At 40.9% G+C, this 14301-nt stretch overlaps 1 protein-coding gene across 1 annotated transcript in view; it reads right to left on the bottom strand.

Moving 5' to 3' along the window:
• The window catches only part of ADAMTS17 (ADAM metallopeptidase with thrombospondin type 1 motif, 17), a 180100-nt gene that overhangs the window by 109557 nt on the left and 56242 nt on the right, over positions 1 to 14301 (bottom strand). The window contains exon 6 of the mRNA XM_009887027.1: positions 6512 to 6617. Coding sequence (XP_009885329.1) covers positions 6512 to 6617 — 106 coding nt within the window. The remainder of the gene's footprint in view (positions 1 to 6511; positions 6618 to 14301) is intronic.

The raw sequence follows: 14301 nt of genomic DNA, 5'->3' as shown, positions 1-14301 counted from the left end.
GAGACATTCCACAACAGATTTACAACACAAATGGCAGAAAATAAAATTAGCAACTTCAGGGTGGGTACAGACTGTTGCCAGCATTTTTGGCCAGCCTCAGGGTATGTCTACACGGCAGTCACTCACTCCCAGCAATCCTGCAACTGCAATATACAGGAACAGTGACGTGCTCCTGTGAGATTTAAAACGGAGAGTGCTGGTAGTAGTAGAATATAGCTGAGGCAGTAACAGCCTGAATCAAACTACCCAGCTACTCAGGAAGCCTTGGTGCAGCAACACAGTGACTAGTACCTGAGCTTGCTAGAGTAAAGCTTGCATGGGATTGCCTCTGGCACCAGTCCTCCTTGGGATCCAACTGACCTTTATTTTCAGCCCCTACAAATGCAGACATATGAATTCCAACACATCATGCCTTCTGCAGTATGGTCAGAACAGCCACACGGGGTTTTACGAAGGCACAGAGGGAACTACACCATAGCTCTCCACCACAAGACAGAATCTACATCCGTTGCCAGCAATGCCACTGGAGACGTATATCCACTCGCAAGACAGATCCTGTCAGCCACAGGCTGACACATAAATGGATACTACCCTACATGCCCACAGGATGGGCACCTCTTTGCAAGGTCTCTCTCTGGTAAAACACTCATGCACAGGAGTAAGATGCCTGCGGGCACATGTTAAACTTAGAGTCTTTAACTACCTGCTGAAATACTACCCTTTGCATAGGGGTTTAAAATCAAAGTTAAAATTGAAGTTGTCCAGATAACCCTGAAACTGAGACTTTGGCTCTTCTACATGTTTGATTCTGCAACTTTAGTAACGTTGGTTATAATGCCTTTTGGGAGGTAAGAAGTTATCTGGGGACAGATTGCTTCCTGGCAATTAATTGGTATACTTTTGCAATAGCAATGAAGAAAAAAAAATCCACAGAAACTCAGGTCAGGCAGAACCTGCCTGATAAACGTGGGAATAACTCCCGCCTCTGCTACACTTCGAACAGCAGTCACAAGGTCTGCCTTCTTTTCTGTGACTGATCTCGCTGTCAGCACCGTAACACTCTAGGATCCTACTGAATGTTTTGCTCATACTTCTAAAAACCAGCTCTTTACAAATGCCATGAAGAAATCCTGGCATTTGCCATCATTACAATGCAGATGGTGAAAAGAGTAACATAGAGCAGAAAAAGAAGCCCAGATGGGAGCTTTTCTGAAAAACAGGGTTAATGTTTAAAGTCAGCCAGGATATGAACTAGGCTTGGCTGCCTAGATCGGTAGAGCCGTGCATTCAAGGCTAGACTACAATGTGCTGCTCTAAAAAAGACAAAGGGTTGTTTGGGTTTTTTTCTTTGAAAATAGCTTCTCTGCTCCCACATCCTGCACCTAAATGTTATAATCCCAGGATAAAATGAGAGAATTTGTAGCAAAGGTTTGTAGAAATTTGAAATTTGTAGCAAATTTCTAGAACCACTCCGCTTGCACCACTACCATGATTTGGCTGGCTGGTTCCATTACTGCCGGCACTGCGCTGACTGGAATCACAAAACAGACTGCTTAAGAAAAAGAAACAGTTTTACATCAGCACAGTGTGTGCTCTGCCGCACTACCTGACTGCTCAGATCTGTATCCCATTTACTCTGGTGGTCCTCAGCTTCCGCATGAAACTTTCCATTTTTAAAATGCATTATGACCAAATCTTTATAAATTGCAGGGCAGGGGAGGAGGGGGAACTGTTAATTTCCTGTTTAGTTCTTATGTATGCCTGCACCACACTGACCTGGCTTTGCCAGTGTAAGTTGTCACAGGACATTATTCTGTACCTATTGGATCTGCTCAAGACACATTCCCCCTCAGCCTGCAATATCTTCACATTCTGCGTTACAACTATTTGCATGACAAAATCTCTCTGCTGGGTGCTGCACTAGTCAGATCAGGGAGGCAAGTTTATTCACTAGTCTATTAGCATAAATATCAGGCCACAAAGGGAACATACAGACAGTGCTTTTCCCCTACCTGCAACACCGCTATTGCTTGAGACACACCACAAAGGCCATACTTAATTATGCAGCAAATAATTATGCACCCTAAAGCCATTTTAGCCATCTATCAATATTTAAAGTCTAAAGCAAATAATGATACTGGACAGAAACTTGCCAGTTCTAAACTCTTCTCTTGGCTGATTCCAAATCCAGAGCTCTCTGCTTTGTGCACTATAGGCTTTTTACCTTTGGACTCGTTTTTGTCCTCATCTGTTTCAGCTTCAAGTTTGAGGCCATGCGGTTTCAGACTGTTGGCAACAGACTGCATCTTGCTTATTGTCAGTTGATTTTGATTCGCTTTCTTAAGGGCATCTGACATGGCGTGGCTTCCAGCCATACCACCTCCAGCTATTCGCTCAGCATCTAGGCAGTGCCAGGTTCTGCTAGCTCATGAATGGGAATCTTCCCTACCCACCCAAGCCTGCCCCCCATCCCACAACAGGAAAGCCAAGGCCGTTGAAAGAAACAGGAACGGCAACAAAGCTGGCATTGTTGTCCTGAAAAACCACTGGCTACAGCCCACCCGCTTCATTTAGGGGATAATGGATATAGGGATGAATCCCAGCTTTTGTTTAAGAAAACTTATTTGCCTTTTTCTTTGGAGAATGACTTGAAAATGGTAACAATGTCACTGCTGTAGGCAAAAAGAGAACCAGGGGAGGGGGAAGGGGCACTATTTTTCTAAAAGTCACAGTTGTTCAGGGTGGTCTTTGGGGTATGAATTTCAGATCAACTTCACGCTGGTGCAGTTCACGGAGGAGGAGGGAAGCACCATTCAGGATCCTGTTGAGAACAGTAGGGCATTTTCAAGCTCTTACTGATGGAGTTGCCCTGCTAGTCTGAGGAAAGATGAAAGTAAGAAAGTGTTGAGCATATTAAGCTACTTATAGTATGAAGAACTTGAACTTACACTTCTTAAGATTTCAGGGACCACTGTGATCTCTGTGTCTTCCTTTTTGTATAGGTCAGAACACAGTACTCCACTCAGCAATCCCTGGATAAAAACCAACTCACTGTGGTTACATTCAAGTGTGTTATTTTTAGAGACATCCACTATTGACCACGCCGAATGAAGGAACGAGGCTTGCTGAGGGTCCTGTCTTGTATAGTAAGAAGTTTGATTTGCAGCCTCATCACATATTCAGTGGTCTCTACCCTGCCTGTTACCTTTTTTTAATAGCAAAATTCTTCTCAGGAAAAATTGTATCTAAATACAAATGGATGCTCCCTTTCTGTCCATGGAACAAAATTATCACTCCAAGTTTGAAGATATAAATACAACAGGTAAAAGTTATATCACTTATTCCCATCATCACGCAACAACAACTCTATAGGTTAAACCTGAAGATGAACTTTTATAGAACCTATAAGGATCACCCTAATGGACCTAATTAATGATGTCTCCATGTTTTCACAGTGCAGCTGTCCATAATAGCGTTTTTTTGCAGTGAGTCCAAATGACATTAGTGGCAGATTAGGAATCTGACACATCAATTAGTAATCCATTCACTTTTTCCAAAGTCTACATCAGAAACTATTTGAATGCCAAACTGGGCTTGTGATCTCCACAGACATTTGTTAGTCTTAGGGCAAGAAGTAATAAATCTCAGCTTTTCTACATTCATAAGGAAATCAGCCTTCAATAAAGCTCACCATTATGGCTCTCCAAAATTTATATTTTTGCCAATATGGATGTAATTTTTGCTTGGAACCTTTTCTTTTTCAATTAAGAAACTTGCACCTAGTTTTCCTTAGTTTTCATTTTTAAACCTGAAGCTCGTGTCAGCTTCTTTGTCTTCATGTCTGCAATGTGTTTCCTTACATTCCTTACAGTCACTTAAACAACTAGAAGTTTGTAGGTGATGTGTGCAAACAATCCTTCTATTTGCACAAGACATGGTGAAACAGGACTGCTCAGAGCATCCTGTTGCAGTTCAAAACCAGACAAATAAGGAGAGCTCTGACATCAAGTAAGGTCAACAAAAAGACTCCTGTTGACTTCATGGCCAGAAACGCACCAGTAAATTGACTAGACTTTGAAATAAGTAACTAAGCCACTGATGGATGACAGTATAGAGAGATGATTTTGATGCTCAGGTTGGGTGATGAGAGACAGATGGCATTTTTTCCCCTCTGTTTTGATTTGGCACACTGGTGTTTGATTTATGCATGCTTATGGCTGGTCTTAAGCAAGGGAAGAGGGGGCAGAAGGGCTGGAGGGCTTGCTCCAGTGTGTGATAGAGAATTGCAAGTCATTGTGAAACAGGCTAACCTGGAACATGTCCCCAAAACACCTGTGGCAGCAGAATCCTGCCAGCAGCTTCTGTAACTTAACCCAGCTAGCTCCTTCAGTTGGAGACCTCCTGGCTCACTTGCCTTCCCAGAGTTCCCCAGACACCTTAGGTCCCTAGACTGGCTCTTACAGACCCTCCAAGCCCCTCCAGTACTTAAATACTCTTCCAAGTCTCTCTTGCCTGACCCTGTTCTAGTCTCTTCTCTCTCAGTAAAGTGGCTCATGAGGCAGCTCTGTTAGAAAATGCGGTCTCCTTTGTCATTTGTCCTTCTTCACCTGCAATCTTCACTTAAGCTCTCCATCTGTCCCCAAACTGGATCTGAGTTTCCTGGAGCAGAAAATTCTCTGCACAATAGCACACTCTAAATCCTCCAAAATACTGAACCCAAGCCATCCTCTGTCAACCTCTCTAGACATCTCATACCCACCTCTTGAAATAGTTTTCCAAGATGGAGGCAAAGAAAGAAAACAAGCAGAGAAAGGACATTATGGTCTTACCGCCAAAATTGCACTCAGAAAAGAAAATGGAGTTTGCTATTTTCTGCAGAGATGGAAAGCTGTATCCGAAAGCATTATATTCCCTATTTATGTTGTGGATTTTTTGCAAGGCATTATTAGAAGGAAGCTTGACAGCTCTGCTGGGAAACTTGGCAAACACTGGGGCAGACCAGTCTCACTCTTTTACACAGCTGGATTTTCTGCAGCTCAAGTATTTTTCCCTCCTGCTCTTGGCCCATCCAAAGATGAGTGCTGAATTTCCCTTAACATTACCCACAGGTTAATTTGTTATTAAGTTTAGGCTCAGTTTAACATCTTGGCATGCAATTTAAATAAAATCAAAACCAAATGTCCTTCATTTCTGCTGAAACCACCCTCGGTTTGGCTCAGCTGCCTTTGGTGTCACTGAAGGGTGAACAGGAGATTCATTTTCGTCTTGTCATTTTTGGTAGTAACCTAAATATCCTCCATGCAACTTTGAAATACATTGCCATAAAGTAATTATTTGTCATAGAGTGAGATTGGCCAGAATCTGAACACGATACATTGGCTCTGACTTAGCTGTCAAATACTTGTTACTGTAGGAAAGGAAGATACAGCACACACCTAAACAGTAGGAGTCCAGAAGGGTGCAGACAAAACTTCTGCACAACTTCTTACTAAAGGAACAATGGTGGGATTTCCCACCTTCCGTCCAGAGAGGCTAAAGGAAAGAGAACTTGAAAATCCCAAAGGTACGGCCCTTGCCCCTGTATAAATTTATTCCTGGTCTAATTATATACCTTATACAGCCTAACTGTGACACAGTGCAACCAGAGTGAGGTCAATGGAAAGGGAAAAAAAGCTCATAAGTATTATGAGTAAGCGCATATTACACTTAGTCTGGAAAGCAGTGAATGTGGATGCTGACCTTTGGGTTAACTCATTAACTGCACTAAGATGATGCAGGTGACTCTTCCAGTCAATTTTGTTCTCTTCTGCTAATGGGATATTTACAGGCAGCTTTAAAAAGTCTTCGAAGTCACCTGCAGAAATTACCTGGTAATCTCATTCTGCAAATTTCTGTCTGACTAGGAATTACCATGTTCTTTGCTGTTTTTCCAGTCAGTGTTCAGTGTGTTAGTTAGCTGCGATTGAGCTGATAAATCAAGTTATATGATTTCTTTCTGTTGATCAGATAATACTGCTTAAGTGTATTTCCAAAACGCCCTTTCCAAATGTTTACACTTTCAGCCACAGTAGATCACTTCACATGCAGAGATGAAACCATTACCAAAGTATTTAACAATTAAAATACTTGATATAGACACCTGAACTTCAGAGAAAACTTACCAAGTTCAAAGATTTTGAAGTTGATGTCATTTTTGTGGACCTATGCTACAGCGTAAACAAAAGCAGAATTTGTTTCTACTACCATCAGTCATTTAAGAGAATGAGCTGTCTTTGTGCTACTCAAAATCAAAACGTAGAATGGAAAATACGTTTTAAACAAATAGAAAGATTTATGTGTGCTGAATGGAGTATTTACATAAACCTCCTGAAAATTAAGTTATTTATCAATCTGCTACATTTAAGAAGTCATAACAAACATGCCACACTAGTAATTTCACATGTATGGTTTTAAATAAAAATAAGCTACAGTGGCATCAGTAAAGAAAGAAACAGAAGGACAAGTTTCTTACTTGTGCCCAAGTTCATGTGCAATTGTAAATGCCAGGTTGAGACCGTTGTCCTCAGCAAGAACACACTTTCTCTTGGCACTGCAGACACCTCCCAGGTAAGCAATTCCTGCAACAGAAACACAGAGAACGTTCCCATCAGAATCAGTGAAACAGCTCGTTCACTCAAAACATAGAGCAGTCACTCAACCAAAATGATAAAAAATGTGCCCAGCAAGAAAAACATTAGAGCCGTTGGCACATAAAATCATCTGAATATTCTGTTCATCAACTTACTGAATAAAATCAGTCTAGAATTTTGTCAGACAGGAAACAAGTTAAACACATTCACCTTCACTGCTTTAATTGGAAAATATATTTCACTGTCCATAGAGACTCAAAAATTCATCTAAACTTGTCTATTAATGCCCCATACTACAATGTAAGAAGATGCAGCAAAGTAGCCTTAACAAGTATTTAAATGGAGTTCTCCCTATTTTCAGAATAAAGCTGGGGAGAAGGAATAAAACAATAAAAGCAGAGACTCTCTGAAAAGATCTTACATTTTCCCTTATTTTTACACTTAAAGCAAGAGTGGCGGAGTCAGAAAAGCTGGCAAACTCTTCATGATGAGTCACAAAGCCAATGTAGGTGGCAGAAGTCTTCTATGACTTAGTGGAATTTAGGATTTGATCCCATGGACAATTGCACAGTACTCTCCAGGCCTGTTTGTGTGGGCACCACAAATAGTTATAGGCTGAAGTAAAAAAGGAATGAAACTTCTGCTATGGAAAAACAATAGTCCTCATATGCCCTTCCTGCATCCAGATCGTCCCCTGCAGAAAGTGCCGTTGTACTTGGAAACATTGTGATGGCACCACGGGCCACACACAGGACAAACTGCTGATGAGATTTTGTTTCATCTGCCACCTAGAAACCACAGTTAAGCCACTGGGAATTATGCACAAAGATTAAAGACAGAGACAGAGCCTAAGGATGTCACCACTTATATAAGTCCTCCACTGCTAATTGGGCACATCTCAAAAGCCGCAGAAACAGTTCAACTGTGCATACAAAACAAGATTTCCAGATAGCATGAAGTAACCTAAACGCTGAGTTCATCCTGCCACTTCATACATCCTTCTGCCATTCTGGAAGGAGGGGAAGCGTAAAGACCTTCCACAGCTGTCTGTCAATTTTTTCACAGCAGATATATTCGCTTATATTTAACAGAAAACAAGAAATCTGTTTCCTCACTGTAATACTGTTCCTAGAGGGGCAGCTAGGATCTAGCTGCCTTTAAGGAGCAGACCACAACCATGCAATGGAGACGTGATCTCCAGGTTGTTTTTTTTTTTCCTCCTGTCAGAGAGACAACGCTGTGTTTATCAGGGTGCAAATGGTGTAAAACTTTAGACCTGGAAGAAGTCCAGTTCTGTTTTTAGGTGTTTTGACAACAATATGGATATGGATGTTTGTTGCCAGGGGGATTCTGGATGGAATGAAGGGATGGGCAATAGCCTTTTAACTCAGCACTAGCAGCAAAATGAAGGCAGTGCAGAAATCAGACACTAACATTTGCTTACTTTAAAAGTGCTGACTGTGGAAGGCTAGACTTACACCACATGCAAGAAATGAAATCAAGATTTGATTTTTTAAATCAACGACCATAGAAGGCTGGATTTCAGCACTCTTCTTAAACTGACTTGCTTTTTACTTGCAGCACATTCATAAGGATGTCGAGGAATTGCTCAGGAAGTAATATGCTGCTTTGTGAGAGAGATTGAGACCTCAATCCACGCACCTGATGGCCTAATGGATGGGTCACAGAACAGAATCTCAGCTGCAGGTGTCTGCAGTGTGTCTTGGGCTATGAAAGTGCCTTCTGTTTCTCTTAAAGATCACAAAACATTTCTGGTTGATTTCTGAAAGGAAAGCAGGTATTTCTCCTGATTTACATCTGCTACCATGCACCTTTATGGTGACTTACAAATAGTAATACCCTCACCGATAACAGTCTTTTGCTTCCAACCCTACTTGGGATCAGCAATTCCTGGGAATGCTTTTGGCAGAAGGAAAATACTGCATGGGAAAATGTTTGTTTATTGTAAAGCCAATAGCAGAAGGCCTGAGATTGAGAGCAATTGTCAGATTTTGGTTAAAGGGAAGCAAAAAATTGAATATTTTAGTCACAAAAGATGAAAAGGAACAGTTAGGTGACTCAGCCAATCCTCTGCTTCTTCAGATTTGTGCCTTTGTGCATTTTTGAGTTCTTAAATCCCCTCCCAGTGTGCATACACGAAACAAGGTACTTGGGAGGAAGGATGCTTCATGCCAAATTGCCAATCTACTCCATAGCTGCCCCTCCGCTGAAGCATACTGTGTTGTCACAGGAGACAAAACTGTGATGGCCCATTGGCTGCTGGTAAGCCTGATCCCCAGCTGCGAGAGAGGAAAACTAGTGAGGGCTGTTGAGTTCACCTTCCCTCATTTGCTTGCTCAGCCCAGGCTCTCCCCACAGAAGTTGTGACCCTGTGGTACAACTACCATCTACTCAAAAGTTGCTCCTGGAGATCCTTCTGCCTTTTGGGGAGGAGGCAAACATAGCTTGTAACAAACTGACCCAACTCAGCTGAAACACACCTTTAAGCAGGGAGGATATTTTGGTTACCTTTCAGCAGTTTTAGGTACAGCCAACAGCAATGACCAGAGCAGGATTCTTACTGAAAAGTGTTTCATTCCTATTACTAAACCTGATTATTCCACCTTTATCTTCCATTTAACCAGTGCCAATATATATCTCAGTTGTATCTGACACATGAGGTTTTAGCTGAGAAGCAACAAAACAGTATTGCATATCAAGCTCAGTGGTCAATCGTGCAAACCAGTTTAGCTTGAAATGATTCATCCTAATTTCCTTCTGATAAATTTCATAAAGTGAGGCTGAGTCAATGTTTGCTGTCACTTGGAGATGGAAGGGGGCAGTATTTCCATGTTTGGAAGATGTGGTATAGCAAAATAGTCTAGAGCTCTGTCAATATATTAAGAGAGGTTAAATATAAATTAAAATGTCAAATACATTACCTCAAATGGAAATTCTTCTGAAGTCTTTGTTTAGTGGTTCTAATTCCCACTGAAACTGACTGGCAATAACACTGTTCTGTGCTCAAAGTCTCATTACTCAAAGGCGAAAAACTAATGACTGAGGATTTGTACATCTACCAGTGGCTGAAAAAGGGACTGTGGCTCAGTTACAGACTCTTAGTTACCTTATTTTTATTATTTATTTTCAATGCTTAATATGAATCTTGTGTGGCCATTTTATAATATTTGCAATGATGAATTTAAAAATGTAGAAATCTAAAATTACTTTATTGTTACAATTATTAAAGCCTTCTGTTGCAGTGGAGCCCAGAGATCAGACAACATAGGAACAGAAGGGGACTGGGCAGGGAAACTCATAATTCTAGAAAAGCAGACAGCAGAAAACTGCAGAACATGAAATGACCTCAGTAAGAAGTCGAGCTCATGAGCTGCTGAGTGCTTATTAATAAACAGTGATTCTGGAACAGCAAACCAGTTATAACAAATTGTTATAACAATTTGAGCCTGAAAAAGCTTGCCTCAAAAATGTTTTTGAAATATATATTTTCTATCAAACTATTTCCTAGGACTATGTTTTTCTTTTGGACCAATATATTTTCCCATTAATTCTTTCATTAGAACATAAATAACAAATATGCTATTGATCTGCAAACATAATACAGTTCTTTAGTAAATATATCTGAACCATTAAGATAAATGCAATTTTTTTGTAACCCAATATAATGATCCATATAATTGATATGTAGAGAAAAATACACCTTTAACCAACAACAATAGTAGCACGATGACTTGGTAGCTGCATTAATATGATTTATTTTCTTCACTGGGATGAATGGAAGCTGCTGTTTGCCTCTTAAAATTCCAGATTTTTATCTGAGCCTTTCAAGTCTGCAGAACTGGAATAGAAAATTCATGAATTCAGACATCTTTGTGAAAAATCCTGGCATGCTGTGATTCTACCAGGCTGGGAATAATATAAGAGGAACTTCTCTTATTTGGTAATTTTGCTTCTGGCCCTATCTGGGAGACAAGTGTGTGAAAATGAAAAATAGGGAAGAAAGTTGAACTGTGGTTTGTTGGGTTTTGTTTAAAAAAAAAAAACAAACCCACACTTCTCCTGTGCTCATGCAAATACACAGGCAGTGGTTTTCTTCAGGGGAAAAGTCGTCTTTATCCTTCCAGATACACCCCTAACTACCAGCAATTACCACAAATCTATTTTTAATATAAAAAAAAAGTCAAGCAGGAGCATCAGTGGTAAAGGGAAAGGAAAGCCAATTGCTATTTTTACTATTACCAAGTGTGAGGGTTTTTTCCTTTCTCTCATGAGAGATTGCATAATTACAGTCCATAACTTCTGTGCTTGGGTTTGAACACGCAAAGCTATCTGCACTTCCACAGCAAACCTTAGGACACAGGCAACTGTGTAAACTCAGATTTATCCAAAAAGTTGTAATACATAAACAGTTTGCAGCTGTTGGCCTTTCTGCCAGCTAATGAGCCCTCTGCTTGCAGTATCTCTAAGGGGAATGATTACATTTATCCTACCAGCTCAGCTAGGCATTAGGATATTACACACTTGCCACAGTGATAGCCAAAGCTGGAAGAAGGCAAGTTCTGGTGCGTGGGTTCACATTTCATCCTATTTGAAACACCCAGGGCTTCCTTCTGATGACTGTGGAATATTCACTCAGCAAGTGGTTTATCCAGGTACTCCAGCTTTCAACTCTCTAATGTCTTGTTTTCATTGCACTCCTAATACTTTAATCTCTTCTTTTGCCAGCCACCTCTGGATACAGAACTTTTACTTGATTAAAACTTGGCTAGCTTTCCTCTTCTCAATGTATTTGCTGTTGGGAAGGGAGCCAGACTTGAAGTCCTGAAGTCTGCTTGGCACAGATGGAGACTCACTGCATATCCACACGCACAGAGCAAACCTCCCATTCCCCACCATTACTAGTTTGGGGTTGAGCTGATGTTTTTCTCATCCTCCCACAATTTTCAATTTGTGCAGCTCACACATTGCCATCATTTACACTCCTGTAGCCTCTCTTAACATCCTACATAAGTAAAATCGGGAAAAACCTAGAAGTGATTCATTCTCTGCCTTCCCCTTCAATTGCAATGAAATGTTTGACAGAGATGCCCTGCCTGTATTTACACATCAAGTCAGTCACCAAGGGAATCTTTCACTGCTTATGACACTTAAAAATGAAAAATACTTTTCCTTTCTATAAAGCCTACATATAAAAGGTTCCAAAATTTTAAAATGTAGAAGTACCCACTAAACTGCCTCCAAGATATGTAATAACACAATCCCTGCTCTACAGCTGAATAAACAGCAGTCTCCAGAAGTCAGCGGTATCCAGGTGAAAAAAGGAACAGTATCCATGGAAGGACCCTCTCTAGCATGTGCAACACAGAGAGGCTAAGGTTGTTACCATGACTGTCCTACTGAGCCTCCAGTTCCAAGTTTGGTTTACAGGGAATATCCAGAAGAAGCTAACAGGGTGAGCTGTTCCTTCATTTTATGAGAATGTGCTAATTCAAAGCCAGACATGCAATTTTAGTGGCATAGATTAATTTGGCTTAACGCTGGATAGTCATCTAGATGCCAATTTCTGTTAATCTTGCACTAACAACGTGGTTTCCATTAGAATTTAATATTCACGTATGGAAACTTGTTTTCCTTAGCAATAATTTTCATTGTCACTGTATTTAATGAAAACCAAGCTGGAAACAATAAACGCATTATGAATCACAAGTACAGGAATTCTAGCACAACCATCCAATGCACAAGAGATAGCTACGGTCAGGTATGCAAACAAGTTAACAATCATGCCATGTGCTGTACCCAGTGCAAATCACAACATTTTGAACTCAAGTCTTTATATAGGAAGAGCTTCTGATGCCAAGGACCATCTGATGGAACAGGGTCCCAGACACTGCAAGAAGTCTGTCACAGCCTATTTCAAACAGGTCCCCCCGTAAGTATGAATTTACTCTTAAAGGGAATGTGAAATATGAAATAAGCTCAATCTCTATGTGCCTGAGAAAGAAATTTACACTGACAACAGGGACACAGTTTTTCCTCTGTTTGTACTTAATCAAAGGACAGAGAATACAACCCACTGTCCAGGGAAGAAATCAGTTCACAATTCTCTTGATCTTGTTGAGCGGCAGAACATCCCTCCCTGCTGAGAGCTTAAATTCCCTCCAGGGTGGGAGGTGGTAGAACCATATTGAGGAAACAAGGCAACATAGGACCGGTCCAAATACAACCCTCTAGGCAGGACTGGGTAGGCACTCAGATAACAAGGGAATAGTCAAAGTAAAAGCCCTCAAAAGGAGTTTTTAATTCTGCAGAATTTAAGCTAGAATACCATCCAGGCAGTTGTACTGTGTATATGACTCCCCTACTTTTAGCTGGTGGAAGAAAGTAGTGAAAGTAGCACTGATTTTTTTGAGCATTGGTAAGCCCATGCCATCTCTGCAGGCAGAAGATGATCTAGACTCCTGGGAATCCCAAGAAACCTCTAACTAAGGGCACTTGAGGTTCACTCCTCCGACTCTACAGCACACATTTGTTTTCATACAAGGTTTTCAAACTGGTATCCAAGTCCCCGTATATATTCCTCCCTGCCTCATGAGAAACTGGCAAGTACCCCACCAACTTTACCAAAAAGTGAGCTAAGATACAACATTCAACTAACTGGTGAGATTACACAAGAAGCCACCATTCTTCTGAGAATACACATCAGACTCTGACTTTTTTTATCTAGCCAACTTATTGCAAATGTGCCCATCATTACAGAATCCTCTTCTTACTTTGGAGAATCTACCTTATCCCAAATTTCAACATGACCCCTGTAAAATTGTTTCTTGCCTCCAAACCAGCATGACCTGCGGAGACGCAGCACACTTTCCCAGAACTCAGTGTACTCTCTGGCTGGACACCTCCCCTACGGGACTGACTGTTGTCCTGTAGTGCCCAATAAAATTTCATCTTCCCTCTAACTCTGAAAACACTGTCACTTCCAGTATACACAACTGCTGTCAGAATCCCAAAAGCCCAGCAAGAAAAATAAATAGCTGCAACAAAAAGCTTAGTTACTTTCTGAATCTCTTGATTTTCATTACACACACCCTGAAAGACTAACAAATAACATCTCTCCCTGATATTCACAATACTAGCTCTGATGTTTCTAGAGCTGATAACGTAATACTCCTCAGAACACAAGGTCCTAATAGCACAAATGAATGAAATAACACAGTACCTTTTATAGGGGATACTTTTCTGATTACCGGGAATACTTAAAGATACTTGGCATTGAAATATTGCTACGGCACCCAAGGGTCTAGCAACTGGCCCTGGATACCATTTCACAAAACTAGGACTGTAATTGTGAGAGCCAGATTCGAGACTTAGTCTTTGTGAAGTGACTGTGATTCAAGCAGATATAACCAAATCTCAGCCATGGCACCAGTGAGGCTCAGCAGAACTTCTCAGTTGACTCTTTCAACCGGTGCTGAACTCTGAGCAGGAGTGTGCTGCTCCCACTCTTCAAACAGATTAGCTGACACCTAGCTGGGGTTTGGCTATGCAAGTTGCCCTGCTCTATACCTTTCCGATAAAAAGGCCTTTGAGAGGCTAGATCTTTTCATGTCTGTAAACCTGCAAAGAAGGCAAGATTCTGCAAATCTTTAGA

This window comes from Charadrius vociferus, unplaced genomic scaffold (assembly GCF_000708025.1).
Source record: "Charadrius vociferus isolate BGI_N301 unplaced genomic scaffold, ASM70802v2 scaffold190, whole genome shotgun sequence".
NCBI lineage: Eukaryota > Metazoa > Chordata > Aves > Charadriiformes > Charadriidae > Charadrius > Charadrius vociferus.
Note: the sequence above shows the minus strand (reverse complement) of the source record. Positions and strands in the feature narration are given on the sequence as shown.